We start from the raw sequence: 21,411 nt of genomic DNA on the forward strand, positions 1-21,411 counted from the left end.
GCCCGCGACCGGGGGGTCACGTGACCGGCCCGGAGCAACAGGACCGCGGGGTGGAGGCAGGGGGCGGTGTGTCCGGTGACGCCCGCTCCCATCCTGTTTTTCCCGTTCTCATCTAGGTTCCTCTACTGCCACCCTGGTCTTCCAATTCCCATGCTGGTCCTCCCATACTCATCCTGAGGCTCCCATTCCCATGCTGGTCCTCCCATTCCCACCCTGAGCCTCCCATTCCCAGGCTGTTCTCGCCCTGCCCCGTGAAGCAGGGGTGCTACAAAAACAGCCACCGGGTTCCCCCATCGATGTTCCAGCCTGGATCTCTGGCCAAGCGTACAAGGTTCAACGTGGCCGATTGCTGGGTACAACGCTTGGGCCACAACAGCCCCGTGGAGCTCCAGGCTTGAGGAAGAGCAGCTGGAAAGCTGCCTGGTGGAAAAGGACATGGAGGTGTTGGTTGACAGTGGCCGAATGTGAGCCAGCAGTGGCCTGGGTGGCCAAGAAGGCCAATGGCATCTTGGCTTGGATCAGAAACAGCATGGCCGGCAGGACCAGGGCAGGGATTGTGCCCCTGGACTTGGCATTGGTAAGGTCGCACCTCAAATCTCGGGTTCAGTTTTGGGCCCCTCACTATAAGAAGGACACTGAGAGGCTGGAGCATGTCTGGCGAAGGGAACGGAGCTGGGGAAGGGTCTGGAGAATGACTCTTGTGAGGAGTGGTTGAGAGAGGTGGGGTTGTTTAGCCTAGAGAAGAAGAGGCTGCGAGGAGACCTTATTGCTCTCTACGATGGCCTGAAAGGGGGTTGTGGTGAGTTGGGTGCTGGTCTCTTCTCCCAAGTGGCAGGCAATAGGATGAGAGAAAATGGCCTCAAGTTGCACCGTTCAAGTTGCAGGTTCAGACTGGACATTAGGAAAAAAATTCTTCACAGAATCACAGAATCACAGAATCACAAGGTTGGAAAGGACCCATTGGATCATCGAGTCCAACCATTCCTAACACTCCCTAAACCATGTCCCTCAGCACTTCATCCACCCATTCCTTAAACACCTCCAGGGAAGGCGACTCGACCCCCTCCCTGGGCAGCCTCTGCCAGTGCCCAATGACTCTTACTGTGAAGAATTCCCCTTCCATTGCCAGTTGTGCTTTTCCCCAGTCCGTGTGACCTTTCCTTCTGTGTGCACCCTGGTGCATGCAGGCATCACACTGAACAGTGGGGAGAGACTCTGAGAGCTCAAGAGAGCTCGGTGGAGTGACCCTTCCGGTGACACAGGCCACTCTGCGGGGTTTTCCTTCTGTGTGCGCCCTGGTGCATGCAGGCATCACGCTGAACGGTGGGGCCAACAGCACCCTGGCTTGCATCAGTCATGGAGTGGCCAGCTGGACCAGGGCAGGGATTGTCCCCTGGCCTCAGTGCTGGTGAGGCCACACCTTGAATCCTTTGAACCCAAAGCATTCCATGATAATGGGACGTTTGTCCCCAGCAGAGCCCGGCCACCTCTGCCTGGCACTGGGGCCATGAGCAGCACTGCTTGGTGCCTTTGTGAGTGCAGGAGGGCTGAGGGTCCCTCCTCACCCCAGTTTGCAGCACTGGGACCAGTTGCAGGCGCTCATTCTGTCCCACTGTCCGGGGGGAAATTCCAGCGTGGCTGCAAGGAGCGCGGGTCCAGCTGTCAGTGGGCTACAGTGGCGCTGGGCTGTGGGTGTGGAACGGCAGTGGCCCCGAAGCACAGGCCCAGACAAGTGAGTAAAGAGGAAGGAAGTGAAGCTAAAGCAGTTTTTTTTTTTTTTTTTTTCCATTTGGTTTCGTTTTTCCCAGCGCAGCAGTAGTAAACTTTGCCATTTCTTCCACGGGGCTGAGAGGCAATGGCGGGTGAGTGCAGCCATCGGGTTGGGGCTGGGTGGTGGGACAGTGTGATGGGACAGGGTCGTGCCCCCACCCTGCTCAGATCCTGCTCATCCAAGGACACGGTCTGGCACGCAGGACACTAGATGCCTCAGTAGCTGGGGCCCTGCTCCATGCCAATGTGCTCCCTGAGGCGCTCTCGGTGGGTTTGTGGGGAAAGGGGGAGATGGGTGATGGCAGGGGAACCCCCCAGATGGGCACTGAAGGAGGGAGCAGCGCGCTGGGTGAGCAATGAGGGGAAAAGAGCGGCCAGGGTGCATGGTGAGAGAGATCGGCAGCCAGGGCATTCAATAGGGAAGGGATCAGGGAGGCGACAGGGGAGGGGAGCACCCAGAGCGGGTGGTGGGGCAGCAGGAGCTGTGGCATGGGGGCTCTGGGCACTGATGGGGCCACCCTGCAGAGGAGCTGCTCCTGAAGGTGCGGAAGTCCTTCGTGGAGCGCGTGAGCAGGGCGGTGATCTTGGAGCTGCTGGACGACCTGCTGCAGCACCGGGTGCTGAACCTCGAGGAGGTGGACGAGGTGCGCGCTGAACACAAGGTGCGCGCCGACAAGGCCCGCTGCCTCATCGACAGCGTACGCCGCAAGGGCTCCAAGGCCAGCAGGATCTTCATCACCAGCCTCAGGAATCATGACAGCACCTTGGCAGAGGAGCTGGGTCTGCCTGATGACATGGGTGAGAGATGCAGAGCCGATGCAAAGCCATGATGTGCATCCAGCCACACTGGGGCTCCCAGTGCCTCCGGTGGGTGCCGGAGGGCAGCTGGCCCTGGCAGCTGCCGGAGCATGAAGGGAAGGGGTGGTTGGGGATCCTTGGTGTCCCTGTGGCGCCAAGCCCCGCGTTGTGCTGCAATTACAGTGCTCTCAGGAGCAACCAACCCCAGTGGGGCTGAACGGGGTCCCCCATGGGGTGGAGCCCAGCAGCTCTCCATTGTCCAGACCCTCCGAGTCTCCCGTCTGGCTGCAGGCGCTTCCCAGTGTAACGGTGGGGCTTTCTGCTTGCAGGGCCCCCGGGTGCGCAGCTGGCCTCCCCTTACCCGAAGGTCCCCCCTGAGCCCCGCGCCAGCTCCCAGGGCCAGCAGTGGATCCAGCAGTGCTGCCCGGGCGAGTACCAGCGCTTCAGGGAGACACAGGCAGATCAGGTGCTGCGGGCAGAGGAGAGGGGGGCTGGAGCAGGCAGTGGCTTCTGAGGGGAGCCAGGGTCCTCCCTGACCCAGGAGCAGGGCAGATGTGGGGAGATGCCCCTGGGACAACACAATGTGGTTGTTACACCCATGGGCCTTCTCTGCTCTTAGCTGCCCCCCGCGAAAAGTGCCCTGCATCCACTCCCCACTAAGTGCTGCCTTCCTCGCAGATCTATCCCATCCATCTACCCCAGGAGACACGAACACGCAGGGCCCTGCTTATCTGCAACATTGAGTTTGAGCACCTAAGCCGGCGCAGTGGGGCTGAAGTGGATGTGGAGGGCATGACGAAGCTGCTGGAAGGGCTGGGCTACATGGTGGACATCCATCTCAACTTAACTTCTCAGGTAAAGGGCTGCACAAAGCAGCTGCCAATGGCCCTGGGAGTGGCACAGAAACCTTCCTTCCATGTGGTGGTGATGGGGGGGCCCAGGCACCCTGGGGACACCTCTCTCCCCTATGGCAGTGGCTGCTGCCCACAGCTGGTGGCTGGGCCTCCACGCATCTTGATGTTCCTTCCTTGTGCTGGTTCGTAGGAGATGGCTACGGTCATGAAGGATTTTGCCAATTGCAAAGAGCACCTCACCTCTGACAGCACCTTCCTGGTCTTCATGTCCCACGGGGTCAGGGCTGGGCTATGCGGGACGAAGAGCAGAGACGAGACCACAGACATCCTTTCCCTCGACACCATCTACAAAGAATTTAATAACAAGCACTGCCAGGCGCTGCTGGGCAAACCCAAAGTCGTCATTATTCAGGCCTGCCGTGGAGGTGAGGCCCCGCTAGGAGGTGCCTTCTGGGGCACGTGAGCCCCAAGCGGGGACGGAACACCCCATTATTGCTGACGCCCACCCTGCCTTCCCAGGCCGCGTAGGATCCGTGATGGTGAGTGACTCCGCAGACCCTGCCATGCCCGCTCCCAGCTCCGCTCCCACAATCCCTGCAGGGCTGGAAGATGATGCAGTCTGTGAAGTCCACCTGGAGAGTGATTTCGCCACTTTACATTCCTCCACACCTGGTAAGCAGCCCCTGGAGGTAGGTGCCACACCCAAAGGCAGGTGAGGGCCACAGGACTCCCCTTCCTGATGCCATGGGCCTCCTCCGTGGTGCAGGTCCCCTCTGACCTGTTTGGGCATTGCTCCAATAAAGCTTCTGGAGAAGGCAATGATGTCCCCTGATGCCAGGGTACAAGGCTGCACCAGGACACCCACAGATCCCTCTGAGTGGCACCAGGGTCAGAGCTTTGTGCCCATTCCCTTGCCCCATCTCCAGTCTTCCTTACCAGCTCTGCCCACACTCCTTCCCTAGCCAACTTATCTCTCTGCAGTGGCTAGCGGGGGAAAACTGTCTTCTTCTGGGTCACAGATGGCTCCAGGCCGTGCTAGCAGAGAGGCCTGAAGAGAATATTCATGTCACTTCCGTGTTCCTGGAATCTCTGAACATCCTAAGTTGAAAGGGACCCACAAGGCTCATTGAGTCCAACTCCTGTCCCTGCACAGGACACCCCAACATTCACACCGTGGGGCTGAGGGTATTGGCCAAACGCTTCTGGAATATTGTCAGCCTTGGTGCCGTGACTGCTTCCCTGGGAGCTGTTCCAGGGCTCCACCACCCTCTGTGGGAAGAACCTTTTCCTCATGTCCAACCTAACCCTCCCCTGGCACAGCCTCCTGCCATTCCCTCGGCTCCTGTCCTTGGTCACCACAGAGAAGCTGCAGAGCATGATGAGGTCTCCCCTCAGTCTCCTCCAAGTAGAAGCAACTAGAAAGAAATGGAGTTTGTCAAGCAGGCCCTTCCTCTTGTGAACTCCTGCTGGCTGGGAGCAATGACTGTGCTGTCTTTCAGGTGTTCTCTTCCCTGGGATGCCCTGTCCTTTGCCCATGCTGTGGGTTGGGTGGGCCAAATATAACAATCTTGGAGAGGGCACCACAATCTCCTGCTCCAGCACTCAGCGTTCATTGCTGTGGCAGAGGGACACCAGGGCAATCACTCATGGCATTCTGTCTCCGCAGATACTGTCTCCTGGAGAAGCTCAGTAACCGGCTCCATTTTCATCCAGCGCCTGATAGAGCAGTTTCGAAACCATGCCTGGAACAACGACGTACAGGAGCTCTTCCAAAAGGTGCGGCTTTGTAGTTCACTGCAGGTGTTGAGAGCACAATGTCAGGCAGGAGAGGCCCCTCAGGAGCAGGCTCTGTCAAAAAGGGGTCTGCCCGTGTAATCAGCACTGGTGAACCCACACCTTGAATCCTGGGTTCAGTTTTGGGCCCCTCACTACAAGAAAGATATTGAGGGTCTGGAGTGCGTCCAGAGAAGGGAACAGAGCTGGGAAGGGGCTGGAGAACAAGGGTTATGAGGAGCAGCTGAGGGAGCTGGGGTTGTTTAGCCTGGAGAAGAGGAGGCTGAGGGGACACCTTATCACTGTCTACAACTGCCTGAAAGGAGGTTGTGGTGAGGTGGGTGTTAGTCTCTTCGCCCAAGTGACAGGTGATAGGACAAGAGGGAACGACCTCAAGCTGCGTCAGGGCAGGTTTAGATTGGACACTAGGAAAAATTTCTTCACCAAAAGGGTTCTCAGGCACCGGCAGAGGCTGCCCAGGGAGGTGGTTGAGTCCCCATCATCAGAGGGGTTTTAAAAGACAGGTAGATAAAGTGCTTAGTGATATGACTTAGTAGTGATGGGTGCGGTTGGAACTGATGATCTTAAGGGACTTGTCCAACCTAGTGATTCTATGATTCAGCCTAGAGAGTCAGCTGGATCTCTGGAGGCATCAGTACCCTGCCACACGGTGGGCATGCAGGAGCCCGGCATGCTGGCACAGCCCATGGCAACCCTTGTGCTACCAGACACACACCTGGGGAAGCCCCTGAGGATACTTTCTGGTTGCCTGCATGCTGGGAACAGAGCTGCTGTCATTTCTCTCCACTCTCTCTCACCCCAGGTCCAACGTTCCTTTCAAAAATTCCCTCGGCAGTTGCCAGCACAAGAACGGGTTACAATGCTTCGCAAGTTCTATCTCTTTCCAGGATGCTGATCTCCTGCCCACAGTAAGTCTCCTCACCTCATGCCTCTTCATCAGCCTCTTGTCTGTGCCCCAGACCCTGCACCCAGCAAGTGAGGAGGAGCAGGGAGAAATTCCCCAAATTCCCCACCACTCCTGAGCTCTAGACCTCACAGCTCAGTCAGTAACCCAAAGGACTTAGTATCAGAAAAGCCCTCTAAGCTCATCCAGTCCAACCATCAGCCCATCCCCACTGTGCCTGCTAAACTACATCCCCAGGTGCCACGGCCACAGTTTTTGAGCCCCTTCAGGGATGGAGACTCCCCCACTGCCGTGGGCAGCCTCTGACAGCGCTTCACCACTCTGTCTGTTAAGGAAATGGTTCCTAATATCCAATCTAAACCTCTTCTGGCACAACCTGAGGCCGTTTCCTCTTGTCTATTCACTTGTTGCCTGGGAGAAGAGACCAGCACCCACCTCACAACAACCTCCCTTCTGGGAGCTGCAGAGCGCGATGAAGTCTCCCTTCAGCCTCCTCTTCTCCAGGCTAGACAGCCACAGGGCCCTCAGCTCTTCATGAGACTTTGTGTGCTGGTAGCCAGCGCTGGGCAGTGGCCTGGCTCCATCCCCATCTCCCCATCTCCCAGATGACCACACTCAAGGAACTCATTTCAGTCACCTATGTCTCAGGAGCTTCTCGGTCTAATGTTCTTTAAAGGCAAAACCATAATAGACGTACACAAAAAGCATTTGGATTTGGAGGTCACACAGCAGAATGCTCAAGCTCAAGGTGAGAGAGAAGAGGAAAAGCCCAGAGCAGCTTGTCAGAAGCTATCTCCAGCCCAGCCCAGCCCCTTGTGACCCTCTGCTAGGCCACTTCAAACTGACTGAATAAAACAGTCTTTGGTCTCCTTTCCTCCTTGCCTTTTGTGGCCTCCAAACAACCACAGGCTGAGTGAGCTCTTGGCAGGGAGCAGCCAAGACACCTGGCTCTGAGGCAGCACATGCAAAGCTGGGCAGCGTCTCTCTCTTAGCTATCCCCGGCCAGAGCCTGTCCCCACTGCGACATGATCTGTCACCCCCACAGTCGCTTTGCTCCATCTCTGGCTTTGTCCCCCATCTCATGAAGGGATTTTCATGGCAGAGGCCCCCACTCTGCCTGCAGCCTCTGTGGGTCCTCACAGCCCACAGGAGCTGCTGCAGGGACCCCATGGAGGAGGGGATGCTGGGGGCATTTCCATGCCTTCCCCAGGCAGGATTGCAGCATCTCCTACTCAGGACACAGCTTCCTCTCCACTCAACCCTCTGTCTGCCCCGGAGTCTGCAGGAATGACAGGACTTCCTCTGGGAGCCAGGAAAGATCTCCAAAGCTGTGTCCTGCTGCACTGCCTCCATAGCTCATACGGGCCCAGCCCTTTCCCACCACCCTCCCCATCATGGAATCACGGAATCATTTGGTTGGAAAAGACCTTTGAGATCATTTGAGTCCAACTGTACTTGTCCACTACTGAACCATGCCTGAACACCTCATCCACCCGTATTTTAAACCCCTCCAGGGATGGGGACTCCACCACTGTGCAGCCTCTGCCAGTGCCTCAGAACCCATTTGGTAAAGAATCTTTTCCTCAGGTCCAATCTGAACCTCCCTGGCACAACTTGAGGCCATTTCCTCTTGTCCCATCACCTTTTACTAGGGAGGAGAGCTCAGCTCCCACCTCACCACAACCTCCTTTTTGGGAGCCGCAGAGCACAATGAGGTCTCCCCTCAGCCTCCTCTTCTCCTGGCTCAACAATCCCAGCTCCCTCAGCCGCTCCTCACAGAATTTGTGCTCCAGCCCCTTCACCTCCATGGCCACACCCAAACCATTTTCTGCCTTGGATTTATTACACGTTTTGCAAAGTCCCAACCAGATCTATATACAGGTGGGTCCGGCAGCAGGAAAACAAGGGGGCTCTCCTGCCCCCTCCAAGAGACCCCAGCGCAGGCAGGACAGGCTGTGCAGGGGGGACAGCGTCCTGGTGCCACCAGACGAGGTGGCAGGAATGCTCAGTGGGATGGAGGTGCCCCTCCTCTCCAGCTCCAGGTGACCTGATGTAGGAGAAGGCTTTGCCGGCAGAATCCAAACCCGACTGAGGCTGCACCCCTCCTCATGGAGTCCTGTGTCACTGCCCGGAGCTCCACAGGTCCCACATGGTGTTTGCAGATGCCTGGGTCCCCACACTACGGTGGTGGCAGGAAGTTAAGGACAGCAGTGATGAATTCTTCAAACTTATCCTGATGGACTATGTGGCCCGCACCTTCGATGAACTGGACATTGGCCTTGGGGAAGAGGCGCCGGATTTCTGGATAGTCTTTGGAGCTGCAGGACAGGGGAACATGCCATGGAAAGCATGGTCAGAGGTCCAGCCAGGTCCATCCACCCTTCTCTCACTATCCTCAAGCAGAGGGGGACCCCAGGTCTGACCACATCCCCTTCCCTGTGGGGAAAGCTTGGGGTTGTCCCCATTCCCCTTGCTCTCCAGCACATTGGTGTCACCGGCTGCTGGAGGCAGAGAGCTCCTCCAGGAACCTCCCCCATCTCAGGGACTTCCTCCCACATTTGGCAACTGCAGAAGAGTACAAGGGATCAAACCACAGACCCGGAAACGCTTCTTTCCAGTCCTACCTCATATAGGGCGAGTTGGATCCTCTCAGGAAGAGTGCAGGGCCAGGGTATGGCTTGTGGAACATGGGGAAGTTCATGATATCTGCCAAGTGGTTGGAAATGGCCTCCAGGTTCACCCGCCAGACGTAGCGGCCCTGCACGTCCACCAGGCTGGTGAGGAGGAACTGCCTGATCTGCGGGACCTGCCACACAGGGGATTGTACATTCTTCAGTAAAACCAACAAGTGCTCCAGATGTCCTGGTGCGCCCCATCCTGCCCTGCAGCCCCTTCTGCCCAGCGCCCATGCTGTCTTAACCATAGAATTGTGAAATGGTCAGAAGGCACCTCAAAGCCCATCCCTCTGTCAAGAGCAGGGACACCTCCCACTGGATCAGAGGCTCCAAGCCCCTTCCAACCTGGCCTGGAACACTTCCAGGAATGGGGCAGCTACCACTGCTCTGGGCAACCTGGGCCAGGGCCTTCCCACCCTCACAGCAAAATATTTCTCCATAAGATCTCACCTCAATCTACCCTCTTGCAGCTCAAAACCATTCCCCATGGTCCTATCCCTGCACTCCCTGATCAAGAGCCCCTCCACAGATTTCCTGGAGCCCCTTTCAGTACTGGAAGCTGCTCTAAGGTCTCCTCACAGCCTTCTCTTCTCCAGGCTGAACAACCCCAACTCTCTCAGCCTGGCCTCAAACAGGAGGTGCTCCAGCCCTTGGATCATCCTCGTAGCCATTCTCTGGACTCGCTCCAGCAGCTCCATGTCCTTCCTGTGCTCAGGACTCAGAACTGAACACAGGGCTCCAGGTGGGGTCTGACCAGAGCGGAGCAGAGGGGCAGAATCCTCTCCTTCACCTGCTGGTCCCACGGCTTTGGATGCAGCCCAGGACACGGTTGGTTTCTGGGCTGTGAGCACATGTTGCCAGCTCATGGTGAGCTTCTCCTCCCCCAGCACCCCAAGCCCTTCTCCTCAGAGTTGCTCTCAATCACATTGTCCCCCATCCTGTACTGAACCCAGGTGTAGGACCTTGCACTTGGCCTCACTGAACCTCCCCTTGCCTCTGCCAAGATGTCCTCCCGCTGCCCAGGCCAGCAGTGCGGGAGCAGGGATGGAACGAGTGGCCCTGAAGCTCTGTGCTCTGGTTCCAGGGACGAGCTGGGAGCAGAAAGCCCATCCAAGAAGCAGCACTTTCTACCTGTATCACGGGCTGCAGCTGTTTGTCAGCCAGCTGGCGGGCTGCAGAGCGGGACACACCATCCGGGATCTTCACCGCCTTCATGGCAGCGATGTAGGCAGAGAATTCTGAGACGCAGGCAGTTGAGACGGGACTGATGTCTACAGAGATGAGGCGCTCCACCAGGTCTGGCTGGGGACAGAAGTGGGGCAGATGGGTGCCAGCAGGACCAGGAATGGGGCTCTGGTCCCATCCAGCCTCCCCTCTGCAAGGCCCTCCTGAGGTCCTGTGTCCCTATGCCATGGCACGTGAGGTCCCCAAGCTCAGTGAGGGACAGAGCTAGTGGACACAGCCTCACTCCTGCTCCTGCAGCCTGGTTTAGTGTTAAAGCAGGAGACACTGCTGGAGAAAAGTCACCTCCCATGGGACTGAGGGCAAGGAGACCCTGCTGGAGAAAAGTTATCTCCTGTGGCACTGAGAGCAAGGAATCCCTGGAGAAGAAAAGCCATCTCCTGTGGGACTGAGGGCAAGGAGACCCTGGAGGAGAAAAGCCACCTCCCGTGGGGCAGAGGACAAGGAGACCCCACCCGCTGCAGCGCCAGGGCCATGGCAGTCTTGCCACCCATGCTGTGGCCCAGGACGATGCACTGGGGGATGCGCAGGTGGTGCAGGAGGTGCTGCACATCCAGGCTCATCGCCTCGTAGCTCATCATGGGGCTGTGGGGGCTGCAACCGTGGTTCCGGGCATCCAGCATCAGCACCTGCCTGGACAGGAGTACCGCGTCACCATGGCCATCACCCACCCAGGACCCCTCCCTAGGGCTGTCACCCCCCTCCCTGTGGGGCTGGGATCCCTTTTCCTGGGGCTGTCACCCCCCAACACAGGACTCTTAATCGCCCCAGAGGTGTGCCCCCACCCTCAGGACTGTGCACCCCCTCCCCTAGAGCTTTGCCCCCCTTCCTGGGCCTGTGCACCCCCTACCTGGGGCTGTGTCCCCCTCCCTGGAGCTGTGCCCCCCTCTGCCCCCCCTCCCCGGGGCTGTGCACCCCCTCCCCGGGGCTGTGCCCCCCTCCCTGGAACTGTGCCTCCCCTTCCTGGGGCTGTGCCCCCCTCCCCAATGCTGTGCACCCCCTCCCTGGAGCTGTGCCCCCTGTCCCTGGAGCTGTGTCCCCCCTCCCTTGAGCTGTGCCCCACTCCCTGGAGCTGTGCCCCCCTCCCTGGAGCTGTGCACCCCCTCCCTGGGGCTGTGCCCCCCTCCGGCTCCGTGTCCCCCCTCCCCAGGGCTGTGCCCCCCCTTTGGCTCCAAGTCCCCCTTTCCCGGGCTGTTCACTCCCCTCACCCTGCCGCAGCCGCGCCGCACCAGCGCGTTGGCCACGCTCTGGAAGTTGACGCGGGAGCCGAAGAGCCCGTGGAGCAGCACGAGAGGCGGGCGGGCCCCGCCGGAGCCAACCTCGGCGTATGACAGCGACACGGCCCTGCGCGACACGGCGGGGCCGGTGAGGGGGCGTGGCCAGAGATGGGGCGTGGCCAGCAGGGAAGGGCGTGGTCATGGCCCGGCCTTGCAGGGCAGGAACTGGGCGGGGGGCGCGGCCTGAGGGCCGTGACCCCCGCACGGGCCCAGGGGCGGGCGGGGCCAAGGATGGGTCGTGGCCACAGGCAGGGCTGGGGCGAGGCGCGGGAAGCGGGGCAGGGCGCTGAGGGAGAGCGGCAGAGGGCGGCCAGGGCGGCAGAGGCGGCGGGGGCGGGGCCGGGGCCGGAGGGGGCGCGGCCAGCGCCGATGGCGATGCCCGAGGGGCTCCGGGGCGGCACGCGGGCTGTGAGCGGGGCACAGGGATACGTGGGGCTCAATCCCAGGACCGGCCCCGCCGCCCCCCCTTCGCGTTCGACCGGGCCCTTACGTCACGACAGAGCGGGCGGCGGCGGCGGCCCGCGGGGGCAGGCGCACCCGGCAGAACATCATGGCGGCGGCGGCGGCGGCGCGTGCGCGGCGGGAGTAGGCCCCGCTCCGCCCCTGGCCCCGCCCCTGTCTCGGCCACTCTCCTAGTCGGCCGCGCCATTCGCTTCCGCCCCGCCGGTGCCGCTCCCCCCCCCCCCTCCCCCCGCCCCGCCCCGCCCCGCCCCGCCCCGTCTCTGCCAGCGCCGTTACCGGCTTCTGGCCCCGCCCCGGCGGCACCCGGTGCGATCGGTGAGCCGGGCCGAAGGGAGAAGCGCCCCCACCCCCGTGCAGCCGCTCTGGTCTCGCCGCGCCGCTCCGCTTTGTCCGCGCCCGCTCGAGCGTGGCGGAGGCGGCTCCGAGTCCCGGGGAGCGGCCGTGCCCGGGGCGCGCCCCCCGCTGCAGACTTTGCCCGGGGCGCGCCGGGACCCGCGCTGGGTCGAGACCGGGCGTGGGGCTGCGAGACCGGACCCAGCGCGGGCAGTGACCCCCCAAATCCGGGCAGAGAACCCCCCCAAACCCGGGCAGGGACGCCCCAAACCCGGGCAGAGAACCCCCCAAAGCCGGGCAGGGACCCCTAAACCCCCGGGCAGGGGCTGCCCAAGCCAGCCCCGGGGCCACCAGCGCTGCCGTAGCGGAGGGTGTTTTGTGTCCCCCGGGACCTGGTGGGATCCCGTCATCCTCCCCTCCAGCTTGGATCCGGTAGGATCCTGCCCCCTCCTCCAGGACCTGATGGGATCCTGGCTCCCTTCCCTGCGCCCTGTGGGATCCTGCTTGCCGGCCCCCGACCCGGTGGATCCTGTTCCCTTGCCCGTACCTGGTGGGATCCTGCCACCCCCTCCAGAACCTGATGTAATCCTGCCCCCCACCCTGGATCCTGGCTCCCCTTCCTGGCCCCAATGGGATATTGCTTCCCCTGCCCAATCCCGGTGGGATCCTGTCCTCTCTTCCCCCGCCCCCGACTCCTCGGTGGGATCCTGCCCCCCTCCCTGGACCCAGTGGGATCCTGTGCCCCCCAACACCCCGTCTCCACTGACCTGGTAGGATCCTTCTCCACTGCTCAGGACCTGATGGGATCCTGCCCCCACCCCAGAACCACTGGGATCCTGTATTGCCGTCCTCCCCCCGACCTGGTTGGATCCTGTCCCCCTCCCCACCTCTGGGCCCGATGGGATCCTGGCGCTCCTGGATCCAGTGGGATCGTGCTCCACCCCCCCTGACCTGCTGGGATCCTGCCCCCTGTGCCCTGACCTGGTGGGACCCTGTCCCCCACTGCCCAGACACAGTGGATCCTGCTGCCCCCCCCCTCCCCCCAGATCCAGTGGGATCCTGTCTCAGCCCCTCAATCCAGTGGGATCTGCCTCTCCGCCCTGTAGGATCCTGTCTCACTCTCCTTCCCCCCACCCCAGACTGGTGAGATCCTATCCCCCCTCCCCACCCAGGAGGATCTGCCCCCACCTCTGGACCTGGTGGGATCCTGTCTTGACCCCCTGTCCAGTGGGATCTGCTGCCCCCGCGGTGGAATCTGCCCCCCCAGCTCCAAGGACACTCGAGTACCAAAACAGGACAGGTTTATTGACCAATGTAACCGTACAGACCACGCGTAACAGGGACAGACGGAGCCGCGCCGGCGGCGACAGGGGGGACCCAAGGGGGGGGAAACGGTCCCCTTCCCCATCCTGTCCTGTCGGGCAGGGACACCTTCGGGCACCACTTCTCCCGCCGACCCGAAACCGCCTCATGTTTAACCGAAACCGTCTCTATTTACACAGCCCAGCCCTGACCCCACGGCTGCCCCGTCCCCTCCTTTGCGCCCCCCCTCCACCATGTTGTCCCCGTCCCCCGCTCCCCACGGAGGGTGATGAGGGTGCCAGGGTGGGGTTAGGGTGCAGGGGCCGTCGAGGGGCACCGGCGGGGATCAGACATAGTTCCTCTTGTCATAACTGGTGACGGCGGAGCGCGGGGCCGAGTAGGCCACCTTGCCGGTGGGGTACCTGTCGTCTTTGGGGGGGCAGGAGCAGCAGAGCAGGGCCCCCCCCAGCATCAGGAGGGCGGAGGCTGCCCAGCCCACGTAGAGCGAGGTGCCCAGCTCCCTCTTCTGCGCGTCGAGCACCAGCGGGTTGTAGAAATCCCGGATGATGGTGTTGGCCGACCAGGAGACGGGGATGAGCGTCATGATGCCAGACAGAATGAAGATGACGCCGGAGACAATGGTGATCTTGGCTTTGGTGCTCTCATCCTCCACGCAACGGGTGCACTGGGCGCCCACGATGGCCACCAGTATGCCGAGGACGGCCAAGACAATGGCGACGACCAGGAGGGCGCGGGCAGCTTGCAGGTCCTGCGGCAGGGCCAGCATGGAGTCGTAGACCTTGCACTGCATCTGCCCCGTGCTCTGCACCACACAGTTCATCCACAGCCCTTCCCAGATGATCTGAGCCGTCACAATGTTGTTGCCGATGAAGGCCGTCACCCTCCACATGGGCAACGCGCAACAGATGATGCTGCATAACCAACCGAGCACTGACAAAGAGACCCCGCCGATCTCCAGGCCCATCGACATGGTGGTCGGTTTGATTGCCTCTCTCCTCACGATGGCGGAGAGGAACTCACGGACCGAAACCGTCACCGTCACCCTTCGCTGCTCGCAGCCCTTGGGGGATCAGCTTACACCTGGGTGCACCTGCACTTTATATGGGCTGGCGGGGCCAATGCCAGCGCCCGCCCCGGGTGGGGTTTCACTGCTGGACGCTCCTCTCTGCTCTTCCGTCACCATCACCCGCGTCCCACACCCTCCCCTTTGTTTGCAGAGATGGCGCCTGGTTACCGGAGGAGGGCGGGAGGGGGAGAGAGATGCCACCTGCCACCACCGTGGTTTCAGAAGCTACCGGGCTCATTTGCACTCACCCAACCTTGCTTTGGGTACCTGGAAATCCCTTGGCTTTGCAATTCCCACCCCCTGTGCCGCAGGTGCTGGCGAGTCAGGGTTTGGGTTATTTCTGGATTGCCTTATCAGTGCTCACGTTTAACCAGGGTTCGGTGAACACCACACACCTTTGCATGGCCGTGCAAAGTGCAAGCTCACCATGATGCTCACTGCTCCGACGCTGCCATCCCAGGAAGGGCACCCATGGGCGATCTCTGCTTGGCAGGGTGGGTGCAGGAGGGGGTCGAGTGGGGGGAACCCGCTGACCTGACCCCCTACTGTTCCCACCCTGCTGGGAATCCCTGCGTGATCCATGCCTTTACTCATCCTGCTCATATATTTTGGCCTTGAAGGAAGCAAATAACACGTGGAACCGCCCAGCAGCGTCACCTCGTCACCCCGAGCTGGCGTAGGGAAAAGAAAACCCACCCCAAGGCAGGCACACTCTGACCTCGCAGCCCTATGGTTGCTGGGGGGCAGGTTTTTCCCCCCATTAAAAGTCCTCATGCTTGTAGTTCGCTTCCCACCCCCTTCGTGGCCTTGGAATGTGGTCGGACACAGGCTCATGTTCCCGAAATCTCCCCTACAACTTATTAACCACAGCGGGATGCTGGCACCCGGTGATGCCGAGAGAGCCCTGCCTGCTTGGGCACCCAACAGGGGGAGCCCCCACAGCTGGGGCAGGCCCCCCAACTCCCCCACAGCCCCCCAACACCCCAGAGCCAGAGGGTATTGGGGTCGGGTGCCCCACAGTGCCCCAAAACCCGCGATCTGTCTGGGTGCCCTGAGCTCCCGTGGGCAGCAGGATCGGCTTGTGCCACTCCACAGCACCCTGACACCCCAAATATGGTCAGGTCAGCTGCTGGCATACATGGCACCCCCAAACCCCTGTATATGGGCTGGGTGGGCTTCTGTCACACCATGGTACCCCAAAACCCTTGTATACTGGCCAGGTGGACTTCTGCCACCCTGACTCTCCCTGTATCTTGGCTGAGTGGGCTCTTGTCACCCCATGGCACCCCAAGCCCCCCTGTGTCATCACCAGGTGGGTGTGTGACAACCCTGGCACCCCAAAACCCCTGTATCTGGACTTCTGCCACCCCATGGCACCACAAAACCTCCTGTATCTTGGCCAGACAGGCTTCTGCCACCCCAGAACCCCTGTATCTGGTCTGGATGTGCTTCAGTCACACCCTGGCACCCCAAACTCCCTGTATCTGGGCTGGCTGGGCTTCTGCTACCCCAAACACCCCCAAATCCCCGTATCTGGCATGGTTCAGCTTCTGCCACCCCATGATACCCCAAAACCCCTGTATTTGGGCTGGATCTGCTTCAGCCACCCCATGACACCTCAAAGCTCCCTGTATCTGCTGCCTGGGCTTCTGCTACCTCACAACACCCCAAACCCACTGTGTCTTGGCCAGGTGGGCTTCTTCTGCCACCCATGATACCCTAAAACTCCCTGTATCTAGGCTGGGTGGGTTTTGGCCACCCCCATGGCACCCCAAAGAGAGTTAGATCTGGAGAGTGCTGTGGCAGCCACCGCGGGGTGCAGGTGTGCACAGGCGCACGTGTGGACACACACAAACAAACTCACACCCCCTCTGCTGGCAGGGACACCCCAACACACAGCTGCACACGCAGACAGACAGACAGACACAGACAGATGAACATACACAGGGAGAGGCAAACAGGAACATGATGGGTGGATAGTGGTGGTGGTGGTGGTGGTTTGAGGCAGGGCTGTGGGGCAAGGGGGGGCACCCTAAATAGGGGTGTGGGGCAGGAGAATACCCCATACAGGTGTGTGGGGCAGAGGGATGAGCCAGGCAGGACTGTGGAACAGGGAAAGGAGCAGGGGGAGACCCCAGGTAGGTGTATGGGGCAGAGGAGAACCCCAGGAAGGGCTGTGGGGAAGGGGAGGGAACAGGAGGAGATCCCCTGGCGGTGTTGTGGAGCAGGGAAAGGGGAAGGGAAGGATGCTTGAGTCAGATGGGGAGAACTCTCTATGCAGGCATGTGGGGCAGGGGGAGACCCCAAGCAAGGCTGTGGGTCATGGGGACACTCCAGGCAGGGCTGTGGGGCAGGGATAGTGGTGGGGCTGACAGTTGAGGTAGGGCTGCAGGGCAGGAGGAGACCCTGAGGCTGGTCTGTGGGGCAAGGGGACACTCCAGGAAAGGCTGTGGGGCAGGGATAGCAGAGGATGCCTGGTCAGGGCTGTGGGGTGGGGGGGAGCCCTCTATGCAGGTTGTGGCGCAGGCGGATACCCCAGGCAGGGCTGTGGGGCAGGGGAAGGAGCAGGGGGAGACCCCAGGCAGGGCTGTGGGGCAGGGATAGTGGCAGGAGGGAGAGTTGAGGCAGGGCTGTGGGGCAGGGAGCCACTCCAGATAGGGGTGTGGGGCAGAGGGGACCTGACAGGTAGGGGTTTGGGGCAGGATGATACCCCATACAGGTGTGTGGGGCAGGGGATAAGCCAGACAGGGCTGTGGGGCAGGGGATAAGCCAGACAGGGCTGTGGGGCAGGGGAAGGGGAGGATGTCTGAGTCAGGGCTGTGGAGAAGGGGGAGTGTGTGGGGCAGGGAGAGGGGCAGGGGGAGACCCTCTGGTAGGTGGGCAGTGGGGGATGCCGTGGGGCAGGAATGGGGTGTGACCACACAACCCCCGACCCTGCAATCAGTGCCCGCGCACCGCGTCCCCACTCCCTCATTCCAAGTTGTCCAAAGTACAGGCTGCGTGGGTGCAGCTCGGCCCCGGGCGGCTGCTGCTGCCTGACTCAGGGCCGAGGCAGGGGCAAAATCACTGGGTTTCGGGGTGCGTTCTTGTGGCCAGTAAATCGGCCAACTCCTGCGCTCCAAAGAGCGAGCAGGGCCAGCGTCCCGGCGGGGGCTCAGGAGCAGCAACGTCCCCCCTGTCATGCCCCCCATCCCTCCTGCCATACCCCCCATCCCTCCTGCCATGCCCCCCAAACCCCCTTGCTACACCCCCATCCTCCCTGCTCTGCCCCATTCCCTCCTGCCACGCCCTACATCCCTCCTGCTGCACCCCACATCCCTCCTGCCGTGCCCCCATCCCTCTCAATATGCCTCCATCCCCCCTGATCTGCCCCATCCCTCCTGCCGTTCCCTACATCCCTCCTTCTGCACCCCACATTCCTCCTGCTGTGCGCCCCATCCCTCCTTGCTATGCCCCTCATCCCCCCCCGATCTGCCCCCCATCCCTCCTGTCATGCTCCCCATCCCTCCCTCTGCTGTTTTCCCTCCCAGATGACCCAGAGGTGATTAGAGTGCCACAGGGTGGCAGAAGTTCATCCAGCCCATGTACAGGAGTTTTGGGGTGCCATGGGGTGGCAGAAGCCCACCCAGCCAAGATCTCCTCTGCTCTCCCCTGTAGCTGGGAAGGGATGGGGACCTTTGTCTGCACTGGGGACAAAGTGGGGTGCCACGGGGAGCCACTGGAGCCAGGTTTGCCCCACTGTGCCGTGGTGACCCTAGCTGAAGGTCAGATCCAACGGGCACAGGAGCGTCACTGCTCTGGTGTCCCCCGCTGCGAGAAGGACACCTGCATTGGTGAGGGGACATCACCACGGGCACTCTCATGTCCCCAGTGTCCCCAGAATGCCCTGGAGGGGGGAGCAGGAGGTGACAACAGAAACTGCCCCAGGTGCTGTGGGACTGCGTCCGGCTCATGCGTGCCCAGGAAGCGGGACAGCGTTTGGGGTGTTCCCTCTCCTTTGTGGTCTTGGCAGTGACGGCATCGTTCCCCCCTGGGGGAGCAGGGCCGGGGCAGTGAACGCTGCCTTGACTGCTTATATTTCAGGTGCGGGGCTGCTGGCTCTGCCCCGGCCAGGGCACACAGGCACCTCTTTGTTGGAACTTCTTCGGCGGCAGCGGCAGCGAGCAGGTAGGGCAGCTCCGAGCATCAATGGTGGCTCTGTGTGCTGGCAGGGCGGGGATGGAGCTGGGGGGCACAGCTGGCGGGACAGGGCAGGGGGCTGGCGGCTCACCTGGGGGGCCGCTTGCTGCGGGGGGTTGGACTGGATGACCTTCATGGGCCCTTCCAACCCAGCCCATTGGATGAGTCCATACTGGGCAGCTCCGTGCCTGGGGCATCCCTGCCAGCTTCCGACCGGCTCCCTGCAGGCTTTGCACAGCATCCGAGCATCACCTTGAGGGCATCCCCTGTTGCACCCCCTTTCCTAAGCCACAGCCACCCTCTCCCCTACCCCTTTGACAAGCAGCACTTGAGCACCTTTTTGCTGTTCAGAGCCGCTCGTACTCAGAAAATCGGCAGGGCTTTGTATTTTCAGAGCCACTTCAGGGCAAAGGTCCTGTTTGCTCACAGAGGCTCTTGCGGTGCTGCATCCCATGCAGCTCCAGCTCCTCTCTGACCATGCCGATAAGACTGTGCAGGAAACAAACCTACTCCACATATTTGACCTGGCTGGGAGGGTTTAATGTGGGGCAAAGGCTTTTTTTGGGAACATTCAGTCTCTGGAACTCATCCGCTGCCTGCCAGCGGGAGAGGCTGCCCATCTCCAGGAGCGGGAGTGCTGCATCATTGCTTGCTGGCAACCAGAGATCCTGGGGGTTCACTGCTTGTTGGCAAGTCTCACCTGCCTTTTTGGGGGACCTTGAAGGGAGCCACAGTGGTGAATTCATGTTTGGGTGGCTGGGGGATGAGGGGGCTGGGCCAGTGCTGGGGGTGGGCGTGAGGTTGGAACATCGCCCATGTCCCAGGTGGGGATGTGCCCAAGCCCTTTGGCAGAAAAGATTCATGCCCCGGCTCTTCCTCTGGGTATGTTCTCTGTCCTGTGTAGGTCAGGGCAGCGCAGGCTCCTCTGCGCACATAGCATCATGGTGACACCGGGTTTAATGCCACCTCTGTATCCACGGAGGCATCACTGCTCAGCAGTGGGGTGGTAGCATGCCCCTCATCCTGATGAAGCAGGGACAAGTGGTGGAGGGCAGATTCCCAGAACATGGAAGAGCCAGTGCCTGGTGTGCTGGGATGGAGTTCTGCTCTTGCCAGCCCTGCTAGCATGCGGTTGGAGCAGTGATGGGACCTCAACTCCCTTCATCCTGAAAATCCCACAGTTTTTGGCACAGGGCACCCACATTTGCCGGGTGCTGGGGCAGGTGCTGGGTGGCAAAGGCTAAGGATGGGGCAAGCACTCAGGCTGGGGTGGAGGAGCTCCCTGCTCAGATCCCATCAGAACATGTTGGAGTGAGTCCAGAGAAGGCCATGGAGATGATCCGAGGGCTGGAGCACCTCCCATATGAGGACAGGATGAGAGAGTTGGGGTTGTTCAGCCTGGAGAAGAGAAGGCTGCAGGGAGAACTTGGAGCAGCTTCCAGTACTGAAAGGGGCTCCAAGAAATCTGAGGAGGGGCTCTGGATCAGGGAGGGCAGGGACAGGATGAGGGGGAACGGTTTTGAGCTGCAAGAGGGGAGATTGAGATGAGATCTTAGGCAGAAATGTTTTGCTTTGAGGGTGGGGAGGCCCTGGCCCAGGTTGCCCAGAGCAGTGGTGGCTGCCCCATCCCTGGAGGGGGTTCCAGCCAGGTTGGATGGGGCTTGGAGGCCCCTGATCCAGTGGGAGGTGTCCCTGCCCATGGAAGAGGTTGGAACTGGGTGGGCTTTCAGGTCCCTCTAACCCAAACAGTTCTAGAATTTTATGTGTCCTGCACTGTGTCCCCTTGCGGGTTGCACTGGGAGGTGCAGGATGGGACTCAGGGCTGTGGGGCTCATGTCCCTGTGGTGGCAGCTGTGAACAGCACACGCTGATGCTCCCAGTGGTGCTGTGTTCCAACCCATGCTGCACCTTGACCCTCTGGCTCAGTGGGACTGGGACAGGGTGGTGCTCTGAGACGTCAGCAGTGGTTCTGCCGATGTCTGTCTGGCCAGCAGACCTGGGAACACAGGTCTGGCTGTGCTGGCAGTGCTGGGGGCTGTGGGGAAGTGCACGGGGGCTGGTTTTGGGTGGCAGCCACTGGTTTGCATGTACGTCACGTTCTGTCTTTAATTAGAGTAATTGGCTTTCAAGGGGCTGTGCTGGTGCCTGACATGGCTCCAAGGGGAGGATGAGATGCTTGGGCATTTGATGCTCTGTGTGTGGAGGACTCCCTGTCCCCACCTTGCCATTTGTCCCCAGCTGGAAGCACGTCCCCACACGCCTTGGGCAACAGCCCATGCGAGGTATGCACGCACGTGGGCGCCTGCCTTTCTCCAACCCCAAATCAGTTGGTGGTTACAGCAGGTGGCTGGGAGGCCAACGACACGCTCTGGCCCTGGCAGGGTGCTTGGAACCCCAAAGATTAAAGGGAGTCCCTGACTGCAAGGATCTGGCCCCAGGGTGGGCACGCTGCTAATGCGAGGCAATGTGGGCCTCCAGTGGATGGACAGACGAACACAGCATTCCAGTGTGGGCGGCTCCTCCTGCACAGGTCAGGTAGGCAGGACCGCCACTTGTCCCCACGGGTCAGGGTCTGTGCTGGGATGTGAACATCCCTGAGCATCTGGGTTCTGCACTGCCTGCTCCTTCTGCACCCAGCACCAGCATCCCCATCCTCATGGCACTGTGGGCACGGACAGCCCAGCATCCCCATCCTCATGGCACTGTGGGCATGGACAGCCCGGCATTTCCATCC

At 60.9% G+C, this 21,411-nt stretch overlaps 3 protein-coding genes across 9 annotated transcripts; 1 reads left to right on the forward strand and 2 right to left on the reverse strand.

The window, feature by feature from the left end:
- Positions 1-115: 115 nt before the first annotated feature.
- On the forward strand, positions 116-7,531 carry LOC104060329 (caspase-1). Of its 4 annotated transcripts, XM_009562110.2 has the most exons (10): positions 118-577; positions 1,809-1,862; positions 2,296-2,568; positions 2,898-3,034; positions 3,247-3,423; positions 3,613-3,847; positions 3,942-4,094; positions 5,089-5,198; positions 6,019-6,124; positions 6,797-7,522. In XM_009562110.2, the coding sequence occupies exons 2-9, from the start codon at positions 1,856-1,858 to the stop codon at positions 6,109-6,111; spliced, it is 1,185 nt and encodes a 394-aa protein (XP_009560405.2). In that variant the 5' UTR covers positions 118-577; positions 1,809-1,855; the 3' UTR covers positions 6,112-6,124; positions 6,797-7,522. The 4 variants fall into 4 exon arrangements, 3 of the variants coding, with proteins under 3 accessions (XP_053940671.1, XP_053940672.1, XP_009560405.2); XR_008453079.1 differs by having other exon boundaries at positions 116-577; positions 5,089-6,124; positions 6,797-7,531; XM_054084697.1 differs by having other exon boundaries at positions 117-577; positions 6,019-7,525.
- A 297-nt stretch (positions 7,532-7,828) lies between these two features.
- Positions 7,829-12,610, reverse strand: ABHD11 (abhydrolase domain containing 11). Of its 4 annotated transcripts, none has more exons than XM_054084693.1 (6): positions 12,053-12,534; positions 11,246-11,381; positions 10,493-10,670; positions 9,927-10,093; positions 8,745-8,926; positions 7,829-8,438 (listed from the first exon to the last, which is right to left on the reverse strand). In XM_054084693.1, exons 1-6 carry the CDS (start codon positions 12,517-12,519, stop codon positions 8,300-8,302), a joined length of 1,269 nt encoding a protein of 422 aa, XP_053940668.1. In that variant the 5' UTR covers positions 12,520-12,534; the 3' UTR covers positions 7,829-8,299. The 4 variants fall into 4 exon arrangements, with proteins under 4 accessions (XP_053940668.1, XP_053940667.1, XP_053940669.1 ...); XM_054084692.1 differs by having other exon boundaries at positions 7,838-8,438; positions 9,927-10,097; positions 10,493-10,666; XM_054084694.1 differs by lacking the exon at positions 12,053-12,534 and adding an exon at positions 11,805-11,933 and having other exon boundaries at positions 7,865-8,438; positions 9,927-10,097; positions 10,493-10,666.
- Positions 12,611-13,354: 744 nt separating this feature from the next.
- Positions 13,355-15,231, reverse strand: CLDN3 (claudin 3). Its single transcript, XM_009562104.2, has one exon. The coding sequence runs from the start codon at positions 14,400-14,402 to the stop codon at positions 13,758-13,760; it is 645 nt and encodes a 214-aa protein (XP_009560399.2). The 5' UTR covers positions 14,403-15,231; the 3' UTR covers positions 13,355-13,757.
- Between the last annotated feature and the right edge of the window lie 6,180 nt (positions 15,232-21,411).

The sequence above is a fragment of the Cuculus canorus genome, chromosome 20 (assembly GCF_017976375.1).
Source record: "Cuculus canorus isolate bCucCan1 chromosome 20, bCucCan1.pri, whole genome shotgun sequence".
NCBI classification, from domain to species: Eukaryota; Metazoa; Chordata; class Aves; order Cuculiformes; family Cuculidae; genus Cuculus; species Cuculus canorus.